The sequence below is a fragment of the Microtus pennsylvanicus genome, chromosome 20 (genome assembly GCF_037038515.1).
Source record: "Microtus pennsylvanicus isolate mMicPen1 chromosome 20, mMicPen1.hap1, whole genome shotgun sequence".
Lineage (NCBI taxonomy): Eukaryota > Metazoa > Chordata > Mammalia > Rodentia > Cricetidae > Microtus > Microtus pennsylvanicus.
Window position 1 is genome coordinate 12,974,248 of NC_134598.1, and position 19,222 is coordinate 12,993,469.

Genomic DNA, 19,222 nt, shown 5'->3' on the forward strand with positions numbered 1-19,222 from the left:
CATTGTTCTTCAGGACAGGGTTTCTCTATGTAGCGCTGGCTGTCCTAAACTCAACTTGTAGACCAGGCTGCCCTCGAATTCAGTTGCAGATACAACTAATGAGTCTCCAGTCTCCATGGCTTATTTTATGTTTCTTAGCAGAAATATACCATCTTTTACTTGTCTGTTTCCATCATTTAGATAGCTACAGGTTTTATTTCATAAAAACTAGTCTTAAGATATAGATGATAACAATCCTTGTCACACATGAAAAATTCTTTATTCATTTGCCTGTAACGGATGATTGCTGTTTTTGAAAACTTAAATCCAAAGCCTTGCCTATCAGCTCATTCAAGTTTAGTTGTGCTATTCACTATCTGGTACTCAGTTTTTAAAACACAGAGCATCTTTAAAAAGAGAAAGAGATCAAGTAAATGGTTTAAAATGCAAAGAAACATCCTGAACTTCTGGAGTGAACACACCAATACCAGTTCATGTTTTCATGTAAGAAAGAAAAAAAATCTTCTCTGGGTTGGAAATTGGGCACGGAATACTTAGAAAATTCTGTGGACTAGAGGTACCCAAATATACTTGGATCCCTAATCTATTCTGTATAGTTATTTGGTTATGTCTAACGCACATGGTCCAGGAAACCCACAGCCATGCTATGCTGATATATAAGCCCAGAGTTCTGGAATTCTCGTCAGTTGACTCTGGAATTCTTTTTGCAGAGTGGATTTTTGTAATCATGAACTCTGCCCGTGAACATTTGACCTATCCCTCAGAGGGGAACTCTTTGTTCCGTCCTTTCTCTATTTGAAGTTCTTCTTTCGTGTCCCATTGTAGCAGTTCAAAGAGACTTGTGAAATGTAGGCTAGATTGAAAGTATGGACTTGGCCTTTCCTCTCCTTTTCCTGATTTTAAAAAGTCAAATTATGGCAGCTGTATAAAAAAGGAAACAACATGGGATAGAAACACTGACCAAATTAGACTTTCGTCTTTCAAAAAGCAAAAATGTGGAAAATATCTAAATTTTAAGATTACTGCTAATCTCTTGTATGAAAAGACAATTATAAATGACAAAAGACATAATTTTTTATTTCTGAAGCCATTTTGACCCAATAGGTAGATTCAGCAGTGAAAAGAACCAAATGATTTGAAAGTAATTTATATAAATAGTCCAAGAAAAAAATTTCTTCTTAGTTCATAGGAAATTGGTAAATAAACATTTTCAACCTTTCTCTATTATTTTCTTTTTTTCTCTTCTGGTTTCTTATTTCCTTTCATCATTTCTTTTTCTTTCTTTGCCTCTGTCTTTCTAGATATAGGATTGTCAAGTATGTGCCCATGCCCAGCCTCTTTTCTGAAGCACCCAACAATTGTCATGGCTTTGTGATAGCTTTGTGTAGGGGGCTGGATATGGTGTCTGGTTTATAAAGATAATTCTGTCACCAATATTCCTTACCTTGGCTTGATGGCTTTGCTCTGTCATTTGACCACTGACATCAACATCTTTCTTTACAAACTCTAATAATTAAATTAAAATCCAATTGTTTCCCCCATAGGAGAAAGTGAAGAGAGCCCCATCTAAAAGCTTTTCTATTCAATTTCCACATTGGTCTGTTCCTCCTGGCAGGTGTTTCCTTTAGGACAAGTGCCTTTCTCTATTATTGCTGGGCTCCAGACTCACTAAACTGCATCAGTTGTTATAACAAATAATGATAAATACACGAGGTAATGATTATTATCCACGCCTTACATCCCTCTGTGCCTGCTGATCTTCCATCATCTAGGTTCTCATAGTTTCTAGAGCACCAACAACACTACAGGGCAAAAAATAACCAGAAGATCTGCCCTGATTATATTAAGCACTTTGGAGGGAAGCAATGCATAAAAAGGTGAAGAAGTCAGTCTTGCCTTTGTAAGAGAGCTTGCCTCTTGATAACACCCCTACTCTTCCATAGCGACTAGGAAGATGGTTGGAAAATGTCCGTCATAATTTTCTAAAATCTTTTCCTGAACCCCTGGCCCAAGGACGCTTTGTATCCCCCAATGTTTAGGAGCTCGAGGTCCTAGATTAATTTTCTGTTAGTTTGAATCTCAGTTGCATTATCCACTATCCAGTATTTCAATCTCTTTTGCATGGGAGAGTGTAGGTACATAGTTATGTTGTTATTATTTATTGTGTCTTTACCACCTTGTACCCTTCCCTCAGATAAGCTCATCAGATATGCACAATAAGGACTTCACAGTTTATATAGAGAGAGCTCTATATTAATCATACATTTCATTCCTATTATTCCTTTTTGGGGGTATCTGATTTAAGTCAGAGAATATGTTGTGAATGTCAGTGCATTCAATGCTACTATACAACTCTCATGTTTAACCTTCACTGAAAATTTGGCTGGATTTAAAATCACCATGGAAACACACTTCCAAAACGGGGTAACTGAAAATGAAAGACTCTCCATGAAGGTGAGTGGCATCATTCCATGGGTCGGGGTTCTGGAGGGAATCCAAAGGAGAAAGAATACGGAGCCCAGGGCTTTTCTCACTCTGCCTCCTGCCTGTGTGTGTGACGGGAGCAGCTGCTTCACATTCCATCCCGGGGACTCCCCCACCCTAATCAACTCTCCAGCCTAACTGTGACACAAAGTTAAATCTTTCCTTACTTGTTTTTGCCACGTGTTTTGTCATAAGAAATGAGAAAGTAATGCAATCGTGAACTTTTTAATCAGTTGCCAGAAACGATGACTTAGAAAGGCACCTATGATATTAAGCAAAACCCCCAAATTTTATCTATCAGAGGTCATAAATGTATTAAAATAATTTATTTATATGTATGAAAATATGTATATTCATCTTTATCTCTGTGTGAGAATAATTTTTAAATCTTTAGAAATTTTTTAATCCTCTTTTTTTGTTTTCTAAATATTCCATACCTTCATGAACACAATACACATACACACACACACACACATACACACACACATTCGCTTTTTGTGATTGGGGCAACATATTGTGAGTTTATTCTCAGTCCATAAGGGAACTCAGTACAGTTAGAGAGTGAGCTTTCTCTTTCGTGTGATAAACGATTGCACCAACTCTCCCAAGACTTCAGTCATCCTAATATTGAGTTTGTATGATCCAAAACAAGCAGATGCGACGAGGAGTCCAGTGTGCTAACATCATTGCCGAAGCTTAGCATCGAACGTTTTCAAAAATTGTTCCAGATCCTCCTTGCCCCTTTAATAATCAGAAATGGAGAAAAGCAACAGACGCTGACAGTGTGACTGCCGGGATGCCAAGCTCGAGGAGGGAGCTTTCTCCTTTGAGACTGTTCTGTAAGGATATCGTAGTATCTGTGGATATCTGAGCAGACAGCTTTACAAAATGCAAAGATTGGGGATCAAGATGGAGATGGTTATGTAAGAGCTTAAAATTTAATCGAAAGCATTGACTTTAGACTAAGAGCAAATGTTGAACCGCATTTCTGAAGCGAATTTCTATTTCTAGACCTTTTCAGAACTAAAATCTGACACTGTTTTGTTTTTCATCCTCTATGGATCAAGTCCAGTAGCTGTGAATTCTGGAAACGAGCTAAGCAGTCCACCAAACGCTTATTTTGCATTCATCTTTTCAGCTGTTACAGATATTAAAAAGGGGAGGGTTGATGGTCTTAGCTTCTACTTGAAGTGGGGAGAAAAAATATAAAAGAGAGACCACATGTTGAAGGAGCCATTGAAGCGCCTCAGTAGAGAAAGCTATTGCTGTGCATGTCTGGGCTCCTGATCTTCATCCCTGAAGCCATATAAAGGTGGAAAGAAAGAACCATAGCCACAAGGTTATCCTTTGTCCTCCAGAGGCCTGCTGTGGCATTCTTGCCCCTGACACGTGCACATATGTGTAATAAAATATGTTTAAGAAGCCTATGGTGGTCGGTGATTAAGTACTAAAAATGATCTTGTTTTCTTGATAAAATAATTTACTTACAACCTTTCCAATTGTTCACCTTTTGTTGCCAGTTCATTTTTCATCCACTAGTCAATGTTTAAGCCCCTACTATGGGCCAGTTACTTGAATAGACACTGGAGATATGGAAGGAATGAGATGGAAAAATCCAACATTTTCGAAGACATATTTTGGTCGCAGAATTAAGTGACATAAAAAGTATTAACTAGATGGTCAGAGATACCATAAAATTAAAGTTATGCAGGAAAGTAGAGAAGGGTATCGTTGGAAGCTTTTATTTTAAATAAAATAATTTGCAACATTCTCACAAAGATATAAGATAGTCCCTTTTCTTAATAATGAGATATGGTCTGAGTTTTTATATTCTTTCATACCTTTCTGTACCTAAAAATGATCCAAGATGTCTGTTTAAAATTTACATAATAAAATAAATTAGCAGAAATTTATGATAAAGGTAAAAGATGTGACTTTAAAAGTCACTCTTAACCTCATTGTCCATAAGAACTGCATGCTGATATTTGTCATGCATGAAACCGAACACTTTTATTGATCGTCCACTTTATCCTAGACCAATATTTTTAGGAAATGCTTTCTAGGAGGGAGACTACCAAAGACCGAGCTCCAGACCTAGAAGCAGGTTTGCAAAAGGGCAAAAAGAATACCAGAGCAGTTTGTACAGAGGGAGAGAAGAACACAGAGACGCAGGCATGAGTGTCATGGCATGTGATACTTCCCAGCTGCCCCAAGTTACCAGAATCTCCAAAATGCTTGAATTCACAGATTCCTGGGACTCTTCCCCAAACCACAGACTTGGTGGGCTGAGCTTAGGCAATCAAGGACCCCAGGTCATATGAAACCAAACATGGCAATGCGCTTGAACTTTATTTCACTGGCGATGTGTGTGTAGTGTCTACGTGTATGTGTTCGTGTTTGTGTGTGAGGGTAGTGAATGTGTGTGTGTGGGGGGTGTGCGTATGTGTGTGAATGTGGCACAATCTAATGACTGAAGAGTGAATGTTCAGTGACTTTCACCAGGATGTTACAGTAGCCTAAGGGAAAGAGGAAAAAAGGCTAAACTGGAGAACAATGGCAATTGTTTTATTATTGCTACAGTTTTGCTGTAACAATTAGGTAATATTTACATCATTCTTTCTATTGAAAATAGATTTTTGTCTCTCGAAAGACAAATTTTTATCCTGATTATGTTTCCCCCCTCCCTCTATTCCTGCCAGTTCTTCCCCACGCCGTCTCCAATCCCGATCCACCCCCTTTCTATCTCACTAGAAAACAAACAGGTCAAGGGATGATAAAATAAGATAAGGCAAAAACTAACAAACACATTGGAATAGAAGAAAACAAACAGAAGGAAAAGAGCCCAAGAGGAGGCACAAGAGTCAGAGATCCACTCATTTCCACACTCAGGAATCCCATAAAAACACTAAACTTGTAGCCACCACGTGTGTGTGTGTGTGTGTGTGTGTGTGTGTGTGTGTGTGTAGGGCAAGAAGAGAGAAGGAAAAATCATAATAAAAAATTTTTTTTTGAAAAAAGGAACAGTCTCTGATACCATATTGCAAGACAAGGAGCCACCAAAGATGCAGCTGAGTTTGGTTTCTTTGGTCATCTGGTGCTGGACATGAGGTCTATCCTTAAGTTTAGTTTGTTTCCCAAGTACAACTCCCTTGGAGAAAACCCAGTTTTCATTTGCCAGGTTTTCAATTGGAGATAGCTTCTGGGTGAGGGGTGGAGGTACACGCTCACTGCTTTCGGTTCTACGATCCCTTTTGTCGCAGATACAAGTAGGCCCTGTATTTGGATCAAACTTTTTCACAGATTTGCCTACTCTTAACTCAGGAACAAGCCCTGATCTTTGTTTCCCCTACTCCCTGAGCCCTGTTGCTTCCAACCCTAAATTTATTTGGCATCATGAAATACATAGGCTAAAGGAAGTTTCATGAATGTGGAATATAATGTAACAGTCTTAACAGGTTAAGCTAAAAACACAGCCCTTGTCATTAGCAAACAGACCTGATGTTGGCACACATTCTCAGCCCCTTACCTTATTCCTACACCAGAGTGGATTTATTCTCTCTGTGAAGAATTGTTGCTGAGTTTTCAGGGTGAACTTTGTCATCTGTCTTGTGTAGAAATCGTCCCTGGGACTAAAGTTCTGAGTCTGTCTGTTTTCAGTGTATCTTCCAGGGTACTCTGTGAGATCATAAAATTTCTGCACTTAGGGCTTAGGGAACATTGACAAAGATTGTCAGAGCCAGAGGACTGGATAATTTGTTGTAGAATTGTGTCTTCTAGGAGTGTCAGAAGCTACCCCTATAAAGTCTCACCAACATGACAACTTTTACATGAGCTGAACAAGGGCAACAGTAATTGACATACTAACATGTCAATGTGGACAGAAGAAAGTCCCTGAGGCATCAACCCTACACAAGAACTACAGGAAATGAAGGAATTATGGGGGGGGGGATAGTTTTCCCTGGGGAGAGGCACAGCAACTGGTTATCAAACACCATCTGGTCATCCCTAAAGACACATACATACACACAAGGGACATTATATAGACTGACAAGGTTGCATTTATGTGTTTAGGACCCCCCCCCACAACCCAATTTCATTAATGAAAATGTAGCTATGAATTTGAAAGAGAGCAAAAATGGGTATATGGAAGGATTTAAGGAAGAAAAAAAAGGAATGGGAAGGATGTAACTATATTATAATATCAAAAAGTAAAAAAAATAGAAACTCATATTATCTGTATTACCACACACTGAACTATTTGTGGGGTATGTTCCACCTTTGCTGTTTTAATAGTGTCCACATTTTATCACAAGCACCATCCCCTCCCATGTGTGGCTTCTAGGCTTTTAGATAGATAGGCTGGGAGTAGAGCCTATCTATGGATTGAGGTGATGTGATGAGTTCACTATTGTCATCCAGTGTCAAATTCTCCAAGATCAGAAGATGCCCAAGGTACTATTGAAAGCTGTGAGACATTTCACTTGCCTAAGTATGAGTCTGCAGGGACAAAGCTTAAGCTATTTAAAAGAAAGAAGATAATTATTCTGGGCATAGGCTACTCCAGGGAAGGCTGGGCTGGACATTCATCCCATCCCTTCAGCCCTGGATTCAACCATACATGAAGTGTGATGTCCTACAAAAGTATATGTACTTGAATCATTACATAATATTAGTTCGGGTTGGATTGTTGGTCAATTGAAAGAAAATATGTATCTTGACATAGAGGAATTTCAGCCAGTCCAGACAGACATTAAGCCTATCTTCTGGAATGTTCACTGCACAGGTATAAAATTCTGATTAAGTCAATTTGCCCATTGAAAAAGATAGAATTATTTTCTTTGTCACACAACATGGCAAATGTTACAAAATTTATTTCCTGTAGTAAAGCCATAATGATAGTTTCATATCACACCTAAGGATTTCTTTACAAGATAAGCCTTGCAAGCGAGTCTGAAGGAGAATGATCAGAGGTGAGCCTCAAATCACAGGGTCCAGATGTCAATGAAAGCCAGTTATTCAAACTTCTCAGAAATTCTGTAACTTAAATTTCTTAAAAGAGTATTTGTAACGGTGGTCATACAGCACATAAAGACACATAAAGCACAAAAAGAAAGCTACAATTTCATTGGTGCATTTAAAAGCAATTTTTTTTTCCAACAAAATACTTGCAAACCAAATTCAGGAGCACATCAAAAAGGCCATTCACCACGATCAAGCTACGTGCATTCCAGAGATGTGGGATGGTTCAATATATGTTAATCAGTAATTGTTATAAATTATGTAACTGGACTCAAGGACAGAAATCACTTAGTAGTCTCAACAGAAACAAAAGGCCTTTGTCAAAATGCAGCATCCTTTCATATTAAAAGACCTAAGGAAACTTGGACTATAAGAAACATATCTCAGCGTAACAAAGGCTTCAAATGGCATGCCTATTACCAAAAATAAAACAATAAAACCTTTTAACTTTTCAAAGAGCTGAGTTTTTAACTTTTCTAAGTGACTGATAGTGTTTAGTCACAGATATCAACCCGCCACCGTCCACAAAGGATCCAGGGATATCAAGAGGACTACTGAGGAATTTCATCTTCTGGATTTGTCATGGCTGTTGCACAGTGAACCCACAGCAGCTGGAGTTACTTATACACAGGACCTACACTACACAGCAGGCCAGTTAAAAAGTCAAACACAGTGATGGTGGTGTCAGTGCTGGGGACCTCACTTCAAGAGCTGATGGCTTCTAAGGGGTGAGAGAGTCACTTGTCTTTGGGGACTGGCCACTGTAGGTAGCCCATGCCCTAGTGGATGCCTTCACAGCCACGTGCACATGAACTCCCCTGATTGGACTCAGTGGGCTAAAAATTGAAAATGAAATTAGAAAACATAGACAAGAATTGTCAGGAGAATGTTTGGGGCGAGGTATCCATAGGAAAATTGGAAAGAAAATATGGGGTAGACAAAGTCAAATTGTGTGTGTGTGTATGTGTGTGTGAAATTTCCAAAGAACAATCAAAATATACTAAAAGAAAAAAAAACAGTAGAAAGTCCACCTGAGTGCTGGTCTTGGTAAGTGTTATCTGAGAAAGAAACCACAGGATTCTAGCAATCTCATAGAGACCATTTTGGCTTCCGGAGATTCTTGTGTGTTATAGAAATTCTCCCCACATACCATTCTTCCTTCTTCTCACTTCCATTGCTTCCCTACCTTCTTGCTCTTTCCTTACATCATGCCTACCCTGTGAAATAGGCTGCAGCCTCCCTACCCACAACTCTTCCCACTGGTGCTATAATAGCCCACAGCCATGTATTCCAAAGAGGGACTTGCTCCCAATTTTCTCAGCCTTTTGGCCAGGTCAAGCTATTTTCCATTCAATAACATATGCCTAGCTGGAAAAACCTAAACCTAACGCCATCCCACTACCTGCACTCATGCTTCTGGGGTCCCTTCTTCCTGATATGCAGCCCAGTGGACTGACAAGCATCCTGGATATCTAGTGAGAAAAGCTATGGAATTTCTAGTGCACATTTGGCAAAAGACTATGTCTTACATTAGCAGTGACTTGGGGCCATTCATCTTCCCTCTATATTGTCTTTGCGCAAAAAACAGCATCTTCTCTGAGTTTCTGGAACATAATTAGCATTTTTAGGATAAATGCATCCATTGTGTTGTCTTTTCCACAGAACAAACAAACTATAGATTTTCTCAATTACAGAAGAAAGATAAAATAGGAAAAAATTCATTTGTGGACAAATATCTTAAGACATTCTTTGTGGTACTAATTAGAAATCAGGAGGGGTGGCTATGCTTAAATTTCTCAGTCTAAGCCTGATTATCAATGCCATCAGAAATAAGAGCACTCAATACAGCCTGGCGGTGATGGCGCATGCCTTTAAACCCAGCACTCAGGAGGCAGAGGCAGGTGAATTTCTGTGAGTCCAAGGCTAGCCTGGTCTACAAAGATAGTACCAGGACAGCTAGGGCTATTACATAGAGAAATTCTGTCTCAAACAAAAAAGATGAACACTCAATAAATATTGGAGGATAAGAATTCTTATCATCTGATTGGGAATTCTTAGAAGTTATATATAATTTTTAGAGGTTTAGTATACAGCTTTTAACATTTCAATAAAATAATTCAATTGTTCACTCAGTTAAAGGGACTGCTACTTATTAGTACTGCTCAATTACACATATCAAACCCCACAATAATTCATCAGTGCTACTGAAATACTCCCTAAGTAAGAAAGTCCAGATCAGTATATGCATACAGTGTATCTATGTCAATTTAGATGTCTTTAAACATACACACATAGATGTAAATCTTATACACACAACACAAAGCTATCTCAGCAAGAACATTAAACTGCTGAATATTTTTTACATTATTCATGCTCTATTCTTGAAATGTTTTTCTGTAAAGAATGTCTCTCAAACTTGCTCATTTTTACGTGTATGTCTCACTCTGTTTTTGAAGAAGCTGATATTATTGCTTTATATGAAAATAACCCCAGCTCTGCAGTTTCCTTGGAAATTACCATGTGCTAAGTAGTGCAAGAGTTTTACACAAATGGTTCTGGCAATCAGTGTGGCTAGGACTCAACCTGTATCATCGTGAGACAAAGCCTGGCTTCTTAAATCCCTCAAAGAGAACTGACCCGGCAGAATTCATAATTTGTGCTTTTTGTTGTCTATAATATAAAATTAGCTAGATAGTATATGGAATTAAAAAAACAGATCAAGCTTCTTTAACTGTACTTCATAGTAACATAAGTATTGATGAATATGGGGATATGGTAATCAAGAGCATTAGATGGCCATTTCCAGATACAGAGACACCATTAACATCGTTCATCCTCAGCAGACGGTACATGATTCTCACCCTCTACACATCTGTTAGTCATGAAAAGGGCAAGTCTTACAGGAGACCAAGCAACCTGCATGAAAACTTCTTCTTTATGGTCTCATTTTGCGATTTCTGTTATTTGTCGTTTTTATTACTGGCATCTTTCCCCCAGACATTTCTAATGCAGGATCAAAGCCTGTCTCATTTCTCTCCTTTTCTAAATATTATAAATGAGAGTTGGGTTAGATAAATACTCAACACACATTGAAAACACCAATGAATGGGTCTTTGATTACTAACACTGAAAAAAAAGTTTACTAAACTTTTATGTAAAAGTAAAGAAAAGAAATAAGAGCATGTTAAATTTAATCATGCTATGAGTGGGAGTTGTCACAGTGTAGACAGTTTCATAAGCTATGTTGGCTCCCAGAGTTAAATTACGTGAAATTTAACAGAAATTTAATAACATTTAGTTGCAGATTTGAAGGAGTTTTGCTTCTATCATAGTTTTAAAATTAGGATTTAAATTAATTCCAAATACAATATGGTATTTCAATTCATGTCCATTGTGTATAGCCATCAACTATTTTGAGAGATTTTTTTTTTGCTATGTAGCCCAGGTTGACTTTAAACTCATTGCAATTTTCCTGCTTTAGCTTCTAAGTGTTACAGTTTTAACATAGATAACACCAGTATGAGAGAGTATACAGTATACAAAGAGATTTAACCTCAATAAATTTTCATGTAATACTTTCACAAATTGAAAAACTCTGGCTGGGTTATCTAGTCTACCAGGATCATTGTATCATGTAAATGTTGATGTTCGTCCAGTGATATTAGAACTATTATAGATCACTGCCTCCCAACCATCGTTATTTACTTTAGCAACAGAACACTACTTATTAATCTCCTTACAAGCACTCTCTCTTTAATTGTTTGTTCTTTTGTTAAAACTTGAGTCAAGGGACAAGAGAATCTTTGGTAAGTGCTATTTATTTACATGAGCTGATAATAGACCTATCTTTTAAGATTATCTTACAGAGGGCAGGAGGTTCTGTAGAGGATATGGTCTACTGTAACTGTAGCTTCCGAAAATGATCTTTAGTTCTCAGTTAATATTTGTTATGCACTATACATTAGGCGGTGAGCATAGGACAGAGAGAAATTTTCTAATTTCATCGGGGAGGGGAGGAAATAATAAGCAGAAATAAGAGAAAATAAGAAATGCTATGGTAAATAATTATTGAGACCCATGCTAAATATTCACAATGAGTTTTTTCTTTCAATGTCAGCCACAGAAAGGAACAACAGTTCCAGTGTTAACACCAATCTCAGCATCATGATCAACACCAAGATGAGCATCAATGCGACACTGGTTAACTTGGTACTCACCATCACAATTACATCTGCTGCTGGAATTGGGAGATTTTCTATTTCAAGATCTTGACCAGACGCAGCCAACAGATTAAGAGACGGGTCATATGCAGGTCTAGGAAATGCTGAGTTGACAATTTGGTGACGTTTGCTTATTTGAACTTCAGAAGGGGAATGGTAGCTATGTTTATATGCCTCTTGAGCTATGTCCAGGCTCTTCTCAATATCTTGTGAATGGCGATAAATGAACACCGGCTTCCAACTCTTCTTTTGACGAATAGCCAAGAAGTGATCACTATTTCCTGAAGAACATCCTACAAGATATAAGAGTCAGAAAGAAAATAAAAGATCATATCCAGAAAAATATGTAGACTAGCTATGTTTTTTGGGTATGCATGTGTGTGTGTGTGGGGGGGGGTATTTATATACGTACATGTACCTGTGGATGCCAAAAGTTAACATTGGGTACCTTCCTCTATAGCTCCCCACCACATCTTTTGAGAAAGAATCTCTCACTGAACCTAAACTCATCAATTCATTGAGATTGGTAGACCAGCAAACACCAGGGGTCTTCCTGCCTCTGTCCCCCTAGAGCTATGATTGTAGGCATGCCGTCCACTCCTGACTCTTGAGGGCTGTGCCAGGAATTTAAATTCACCTCCTTTTCCTTGAGCAGCAAGTATTTTACTAACGGAGGCAACTCCATGGTGTCCCTTCCTTCTTTTATGTACTCCTACAACACTATGTAGATTTGTATATCTGGATGACGTGTCTGCTTCTCAAATGCTAAACATTTATATTGTTCCTTAAGCTTTCTCTTATTTTGATGATAACCATATATACATAATTATATTATATATTATTTTATATAAATTGTTAATGCACAAATTTTTATCCCATGTTTATAGTTTTTTTTAGCAGATTAGATTTAGGCAACCAAAGGCAGAAATCTGAGTATGCTCATGGCAATAATTTTTAATTGTCTGATAGCACCATTACTCAGCATACTGTTAAATTACATACATTTCTCAGCCTTTCTCTTCACTAACTACTACTTGAAAATATATTTCCATTTGTAGATGATTAAATATTAATGTGAAGAGAAATATATAAAACTTTGCTTTCAGCTTTGGTAATGACTTAGATATATTGTTGATGAACTGGGATCATGATCTAGAAACCATATGTTAAAGAACAATGACAAAGAAGAATTCTGCTGTCTGGTAGAAGGAGAACGAAATGGCTACCTCTTAATTTCAACTCAGACTCCACGTAGTAGAGAAACAATTGTTATAACTGTTGTTATTTTAAATGGTTTAGTTATAGCAACTGAGCCTAAATGCTAGCAAGTACATTAACATTAACCATTTCTCCTATTAGACAAATATTCTTTTAATTTAATAACCACTGATCTTGTTGGTCAATGACCATAGTAATATATAGATGTCATATCTAATTTAAAAGTATAATCTGTTTAATGAACACACAGCCTAAGCATGCTTTGGGAAAACTAATGATGGCCAGGGTCAGAACGTGTGAGGATGTCCAAGTGTAAATTTATTCTGAGGACATAGTGAGGTGCAGCTTGTCTCAAAAGGCAAACAAAGCAAAACAATAACTCACAAAGTGAGGGCATTGCCTAGAGTCTTGTTTTGCTTTATAATGCTGCTATACGCACCATGACCAGATATATTCTTTTTCTGTTTGCTCTCATTAGAAAGCAAATAGATATCTAAAAAATAATAAGAAAAATAACAAACCAGAATAGGACAAAACAGTCAAACAGAAAAAAATGAAGAGCCAAAGAAAAAGCATAAGAAACACAAATAAATGTAGACACATACACAAACATTTGCACACAAAACTCCCACAAAACACAAAACTGGAAAACATAATATATAAGTAAAGACCCATAAGGGAAAAAAGCACAGACAAATTATGAAACAAAAAAAATTTGAAAATATCTTTGAGTTCAATTGTGTTGGCCATCTACTGGTCATAGAGCCTGGCCTTAAGTGTGGCTAGATTAGTCATGGATGAATTTGGCTTTTTTCACTTAGCAGGATGACACTAGTTTCTATCTGAACTCCTGCAAACAACATGACTTTACCCATTTGTGTGTGTATGTGTGTGTGTGTGTGTGTGTGTGTGTGTGTGTGTGACTGAATAAAGCTCCATTGCATATGTGTGCCACATTCCTTTATCACTCATTTATATTCATATTTAATGGCTATCAAACCTTAATTATGTTTATCATGGCTGTACAGGTTCTCACTATTGTATACCTACTCCTGGGTCTATGTCCAAGTGTGTTACAACTAGACCATAGGAAAGATCAAACATCAAATTATCTCAAAGAACTTAAAAGGGCATGGCAGGTTGGAAGTCTGAGTTGACTGCCTCTCATAAGCTGTATGCTTTTTGTACTATACAGAACTGGAAGACTTGGGGACAATGCACAAAACAGTCTGAGGGATATGAAAAGGGAACAGGAATAAGGGAGCAAAAGGAACAGAATGTCGAGTACATTAGAAAGTGGATGCTCTGTGCACTTCTCATGTCTAGTTTTATTCATCTCCAGCCAGCCCACAGAGGGTGCCAGGACACAGAAGAAACAGACACGAGCTCTAAGTATTAGCTGTACATAAAAACATCTCACAAGTCAAGGATAGCACTGCGGTGCCTCCCATCTTCCTCCTCTCTCCCATTTGCCCTGTCTTGAGCAAGACTCTACCCTCTGCATTATTCCATGGTGAGGGATGAGAGGGACAGAAAGGGCTCACTGGATGGAATTCTCTTCTGAGATAACGGCAACCATGCATTCATGTGGTAGAGCTGTCATGACATACAAGCTCCTAAAGGTCCCACCTCTCAACACCATTGCAATGGAATTAAGTTTCTAACAAAGGAACTTTGGGAACACACCGGACCATAGGAAGAGTTAGCGTTAGCATCCAAAACAAATACGAAACTTCGGCAACTTGAAGGCAAGAAAACAGACCCCCTGCCCCCAAGGAAAAGGTATGAACCTCAATAGCTATGTCTCTAAAGTAGACATACAGGTGAGTGGCAGGAAGGTGAAAACAGTTTCCGCATCAGCAATCATCAAGAAAAGCAAACTGAAATGGTGTATCACTATATCCCTGCTTAGGATTGCCTGTATCCGTGTGGAGAGGATGGAGAAAAGGAAGCCATCAAACATTACAGATAGAAATGTCCAGCTAAGTGGTGACATGGTTTTCTTTCAGCATTTAAACAAGAACTTTCCTTGGCCACTTTGGAGAAGACAACTGAACAACTGAAATTAGCATATTGAAGAGATGTTGACATTGTTACAACCATTGTAGGGCTAAGCTCTACATCCAAAATATAGAATCAACCCAAGTGTCTATAAATAAGTGAGATAAAAAAAGTACAGCATTTACACAACATAACACTGTTTGTCCAGCATAGAGAAGGAAACCTGGGTCTGGAGAGACAGCTCAGAGATTAAGAGCACTGGCAGCTCTTCCAGGGGTCCTGAGTTCAATTCCCAGCACCCATATAACCATCTGTAATGAGATCTGGTACCCTATTTTGGCATGCAGGCACAAATGTAGGCAGAACACTGTATATATAATAAATAAATCTTTTAAAAAGAAGGAAATCTGATTATTGGTAGCAACATGGTGGAGGCTGGAGGACATTATGATGTAGTAAGATAATCAGGGCACATTGCTGCATGATTTCACTTCTGAGATATAAATAGCTAAGCTCATAGACGTAGAAAGTAGAGTAATGGTTGCCAGAGGCCGGGGTTAGGCTACACCTACACACCATATCCTTTTACCTAAACTTTATATTTTGTACAAAATTTAACTCATAAATCTCACAAGCCTAAAGATATGTGATCACCCAACTTTTAGAAGAAAACAAAAAATGAACTGTATTTAAGTTTAGACCAAGAGTTTGGGACGATAATACTAAATTCACATATAATAAAAGAAAAGTCTGTATGGAGTAGGTGAGACATCTCACTGCGTCAGGTACCTGCTGCCAAGCTTTTGATTTGAGTTCAATTCCTGGAACCCACGTGGAGGAAGGAGAGCACCGATTCCCACAAACTATTCTTTGACCTACACATGTACACCCTCATACACACACACAGAGAAAGATGGGGGAGACTAAAAAATAAATAATATGATAAATATTAATATAATACAATGATGAGGCTGCAGAGAGGGCTCAGCAGGTGAGAGTATGGCCTCTTTTTGCACAGAAATTCAGTTGTTCAGTTGGTAACACTCATGTAGGGAGCCTTACAACCACCTGTAATTTCACCCTCCAGGAAAATAATCTGTTGCCTCTGAGTTTCAGGGAAACCTGCACCCATATACAAAAATACCCACAGAGACATGCACATAATTTTTAAAATAAAATACAAATTAAAAATGACAAACTTGACATTAAATTTTTTGTTATGAGAAAGACACTGAGTGAAAGCTGGAAAAAACTATCTACAGATTGGGAGGAAGTAATTTCAAGCCGCAGAGCTGACAGTGAACCAGCCATCTGAAAATTCATCAGTTGGCAGAAAAACTAATGTCAAAATGGGATAAAGACCCGACATACATGAAAGAGGTGCCTAGGTGGCTAATAAGTGAATGAAAGTATGTTTAAACTTAGTAGTCATTAATGAATTCATATTTAAAGCTATGATGTGAACTGAATTTTAGAAATTCTAAAGTGAAAATTGCTAGTAACATTCAGTACTGGAAAGAATCGAGAATAAAAGGAAGCTTCAGACCTTACTGGTGGGAATGAAATCAGACAGAGGCACTCTGGGAAGGATTTTGGCAGATTTTATAAAATTCAACATGTACTTACATATGAAACAGGAAATTTCTGTCTCTGCACACTCACCCTAAAGAAATCCTGGATAAATCAACCTTACAGTCACACAAAATATTTTTGAATTTTTGTCTCAACTCTGTTTATGATCACTCTTAATGGAAATAACTCAAACAGCCTCCAAGTGGTTAATAAATAAACTATGGTGATCTGTACAAAGAAGTCTCACTTATTCATAAGAATGAATGAATCATTGATCTGCATGACATGAATAAATATGAAAAGCTTTACACTGAAAGTGTCAAAACATCATTGTGCCTTCCATTTAATTGACATTCTCAAGAGAAAAGACTCTGTTGTGATGAAGAATAAATCAATGATCATTAGCATGTGGGATCTGGGTAAGGGAAGAAAGAATGAGAAGCTGAGTTCCACGGGAAGATAGGAGGAGATGCAACCCAATGTACAAGCATGGGGTGCTCTACCAGGAGGTAGGAGGAGATATGACCTAATGTACAGCATGTGATGTGGGATTCCCCTTTGTGTGCTGTGATTAGCATTAATGAATAAAGAAACTGCCTTGGTCTGTTGATAGGACAGAACTTAGGTGGGGAGGATGGAACTGAATGCTGGGAGGAAGAAGGGCGGTGTCAGGAGACGCCATGGATTGGAGGCCAGAGGTAGAGATGCTGGAACTTTGCTGGTAGGCCATAACCTTGTGGTGATGAACAGATTAATGGAGATGGGTTAAATTAAGATGTAAGCGCTAGCCAATAAGAAGTTAGAGCTAATGAGTCAAGCAGTGATTTAATTAATACGGTTTCTGTGTGGTTATTTTGGTTCTGGGCAGTAGGGACAAACAAGTGGACTTCCTGCAACAGGCATGGGGTGAGCATTTGCTCAGAGTAAAGCGTCACTGTAAGGTATTGGAGAGATAGACAAGTTCACAGACCTTTTAGTTTTGTGGTGAAGGTTGAAGAATTAGCTGTTGATGTTTCTGTTTTCTGTTTGCAAAGTGGGAAGAAGCCACTTCACAAGTGAGTGAACATAGGAAAAATGCTGGAGGTTAACAGAACAAAAAAAATGAGAAATTTCACACAAGATGTGTGCAAGCATTTTCCCTATGTTGATGGCCCAGTGACAATTTTTGCTACCTTTGAGGGATGCGGTGTTTCTCATAGAATGGTTAGGAAGTGGATTTTAAAGCCACACATCTGCATTTAAAATAAGAGTACTTTTGTTATAAAAAGCAACATTTGCATGAGAATAACCAATGAACTTTGCTAGTCATAAAATTACAGGATTGAAATTACCTTCTGGATATGACCCTAAAAACATGTGAAGAGATCTTTCACAAATGAAAGAGGAAAATGTACGTAATTACATGGGTGAGCCTGAGGACATTGCCATGTATTATTTCAGATTCAAAGTAGGCTGTTCCTAGACATGGAAGGTAGAGCAGCCTTTTGAACACCCCTCAGAATGAGTCTTTGCGCTGCAAATTTTATGAGGCTGACTTACAAAAGGAAAAAAATATGAAGCAACATTCTTGAAACACCCTTCCCTAAAACACCCTTCTCTAAAAGGAACATGCAAAACAGGTCATTGGACTATCCAACAATTGTGTTTTAAGCATTTAGCCCTTTCTTCTCTAAAGAGGAGAGATAAATGAGTAGCTACCAGGAGCTTTTCTTTCAAACGTCTACATAAAAACATGCATCCATAAGCAAACTATAAATGGATTTAAATAAAAATTGGAATTCATTTAGACAGATTTTGCTTACTCTTGATTTTTCTCTGAAAATGCTTTTCTATGCATATAAAAAGTGACTTCTTGGCACTTCTGGAAGCAACCAGCTCAAGAAGTTAAAGTCTTGAATACAAAAAGGAAAATATTAGAAAAAAACTTCAGTCGCTTTGTAATTATATTGGGAATGATTGCCCCAAACGTTGTTACAATGTCAATCTTCTGTCAAAAATAGGCATCTTATTAGCACTGAAACTTACATGTTATAGACCAAGACATGATGGTCAAGGTCTGTTAGAATGACATCTCAAAGCCCAAGTCAAGCTCACTCCAGTTTATCATAATGAGAGATTATGCAGACACGTTGAAAGAGTCCATAATGACTGTGCATGCATGTAAAACTAGTTTTGTTTAATTCTGTTCGCACATCTTTTTATGCTCTAACAACGTATCTATGCATGGTGTATACACATTTATTCTATATCCTGACACCAGACAATTTGATGACAATATTTGTCCTTAAAGACCAACTCTATTGTTACAAAAGTAAAAATAAAACCAGTATTTCTGGAAGATGATAAAATCACATTTATTAAAATTTCAAATTCACACAGGACCCAACAGGTTTAAAATAGAAAGAAATGCTCATTGAGGACTAATTTCCCAGCACTCTAATGTATAGGCACTTACTCCTATGATGTGAAAACACAGTCTCGGGAGGTTATGGGCTGCTAAACATTCCATGGGTCTAACTAGTGATGTATCCCATTCATCTACATTAACATTTAAAACAACAGCAACCGAGCAATGTCTATTTGGGTAGAACTGGATCTATTCTCTGTTTCCATAAGGACCAGAGCCCTACAATAAGGGATGACTTCAGTTAAAGCACCTGTAGACTCTTCCCATGCATTCTCTGATACAATCACTTCCACGTTTTCTA

General features: G+C 37.9%; 1 protein-coding gene across 1 annotated transcript in view; it reads right to left on the reverse strand.

Moving 5' to 3' along the window:
* Window positions 1-19,222, reverse strand: part of Ptprr (protein tyrosine phosphatase receptor type R) — a 227,848-nt gene that overhangs the window by 199,134 nt on the left and 9,492 nt on the right. The window contains exon 2 of the mRNA XM_075954367.1: window positions 11,721-12,016. Coding sequence (XP_075810482.1) covers window positions 11,721-12,016 — 296 coding nt within the window. The remainder of the gene's footprint in view (window positions 1-11,720; window positions 12,017-19,222) is intronic.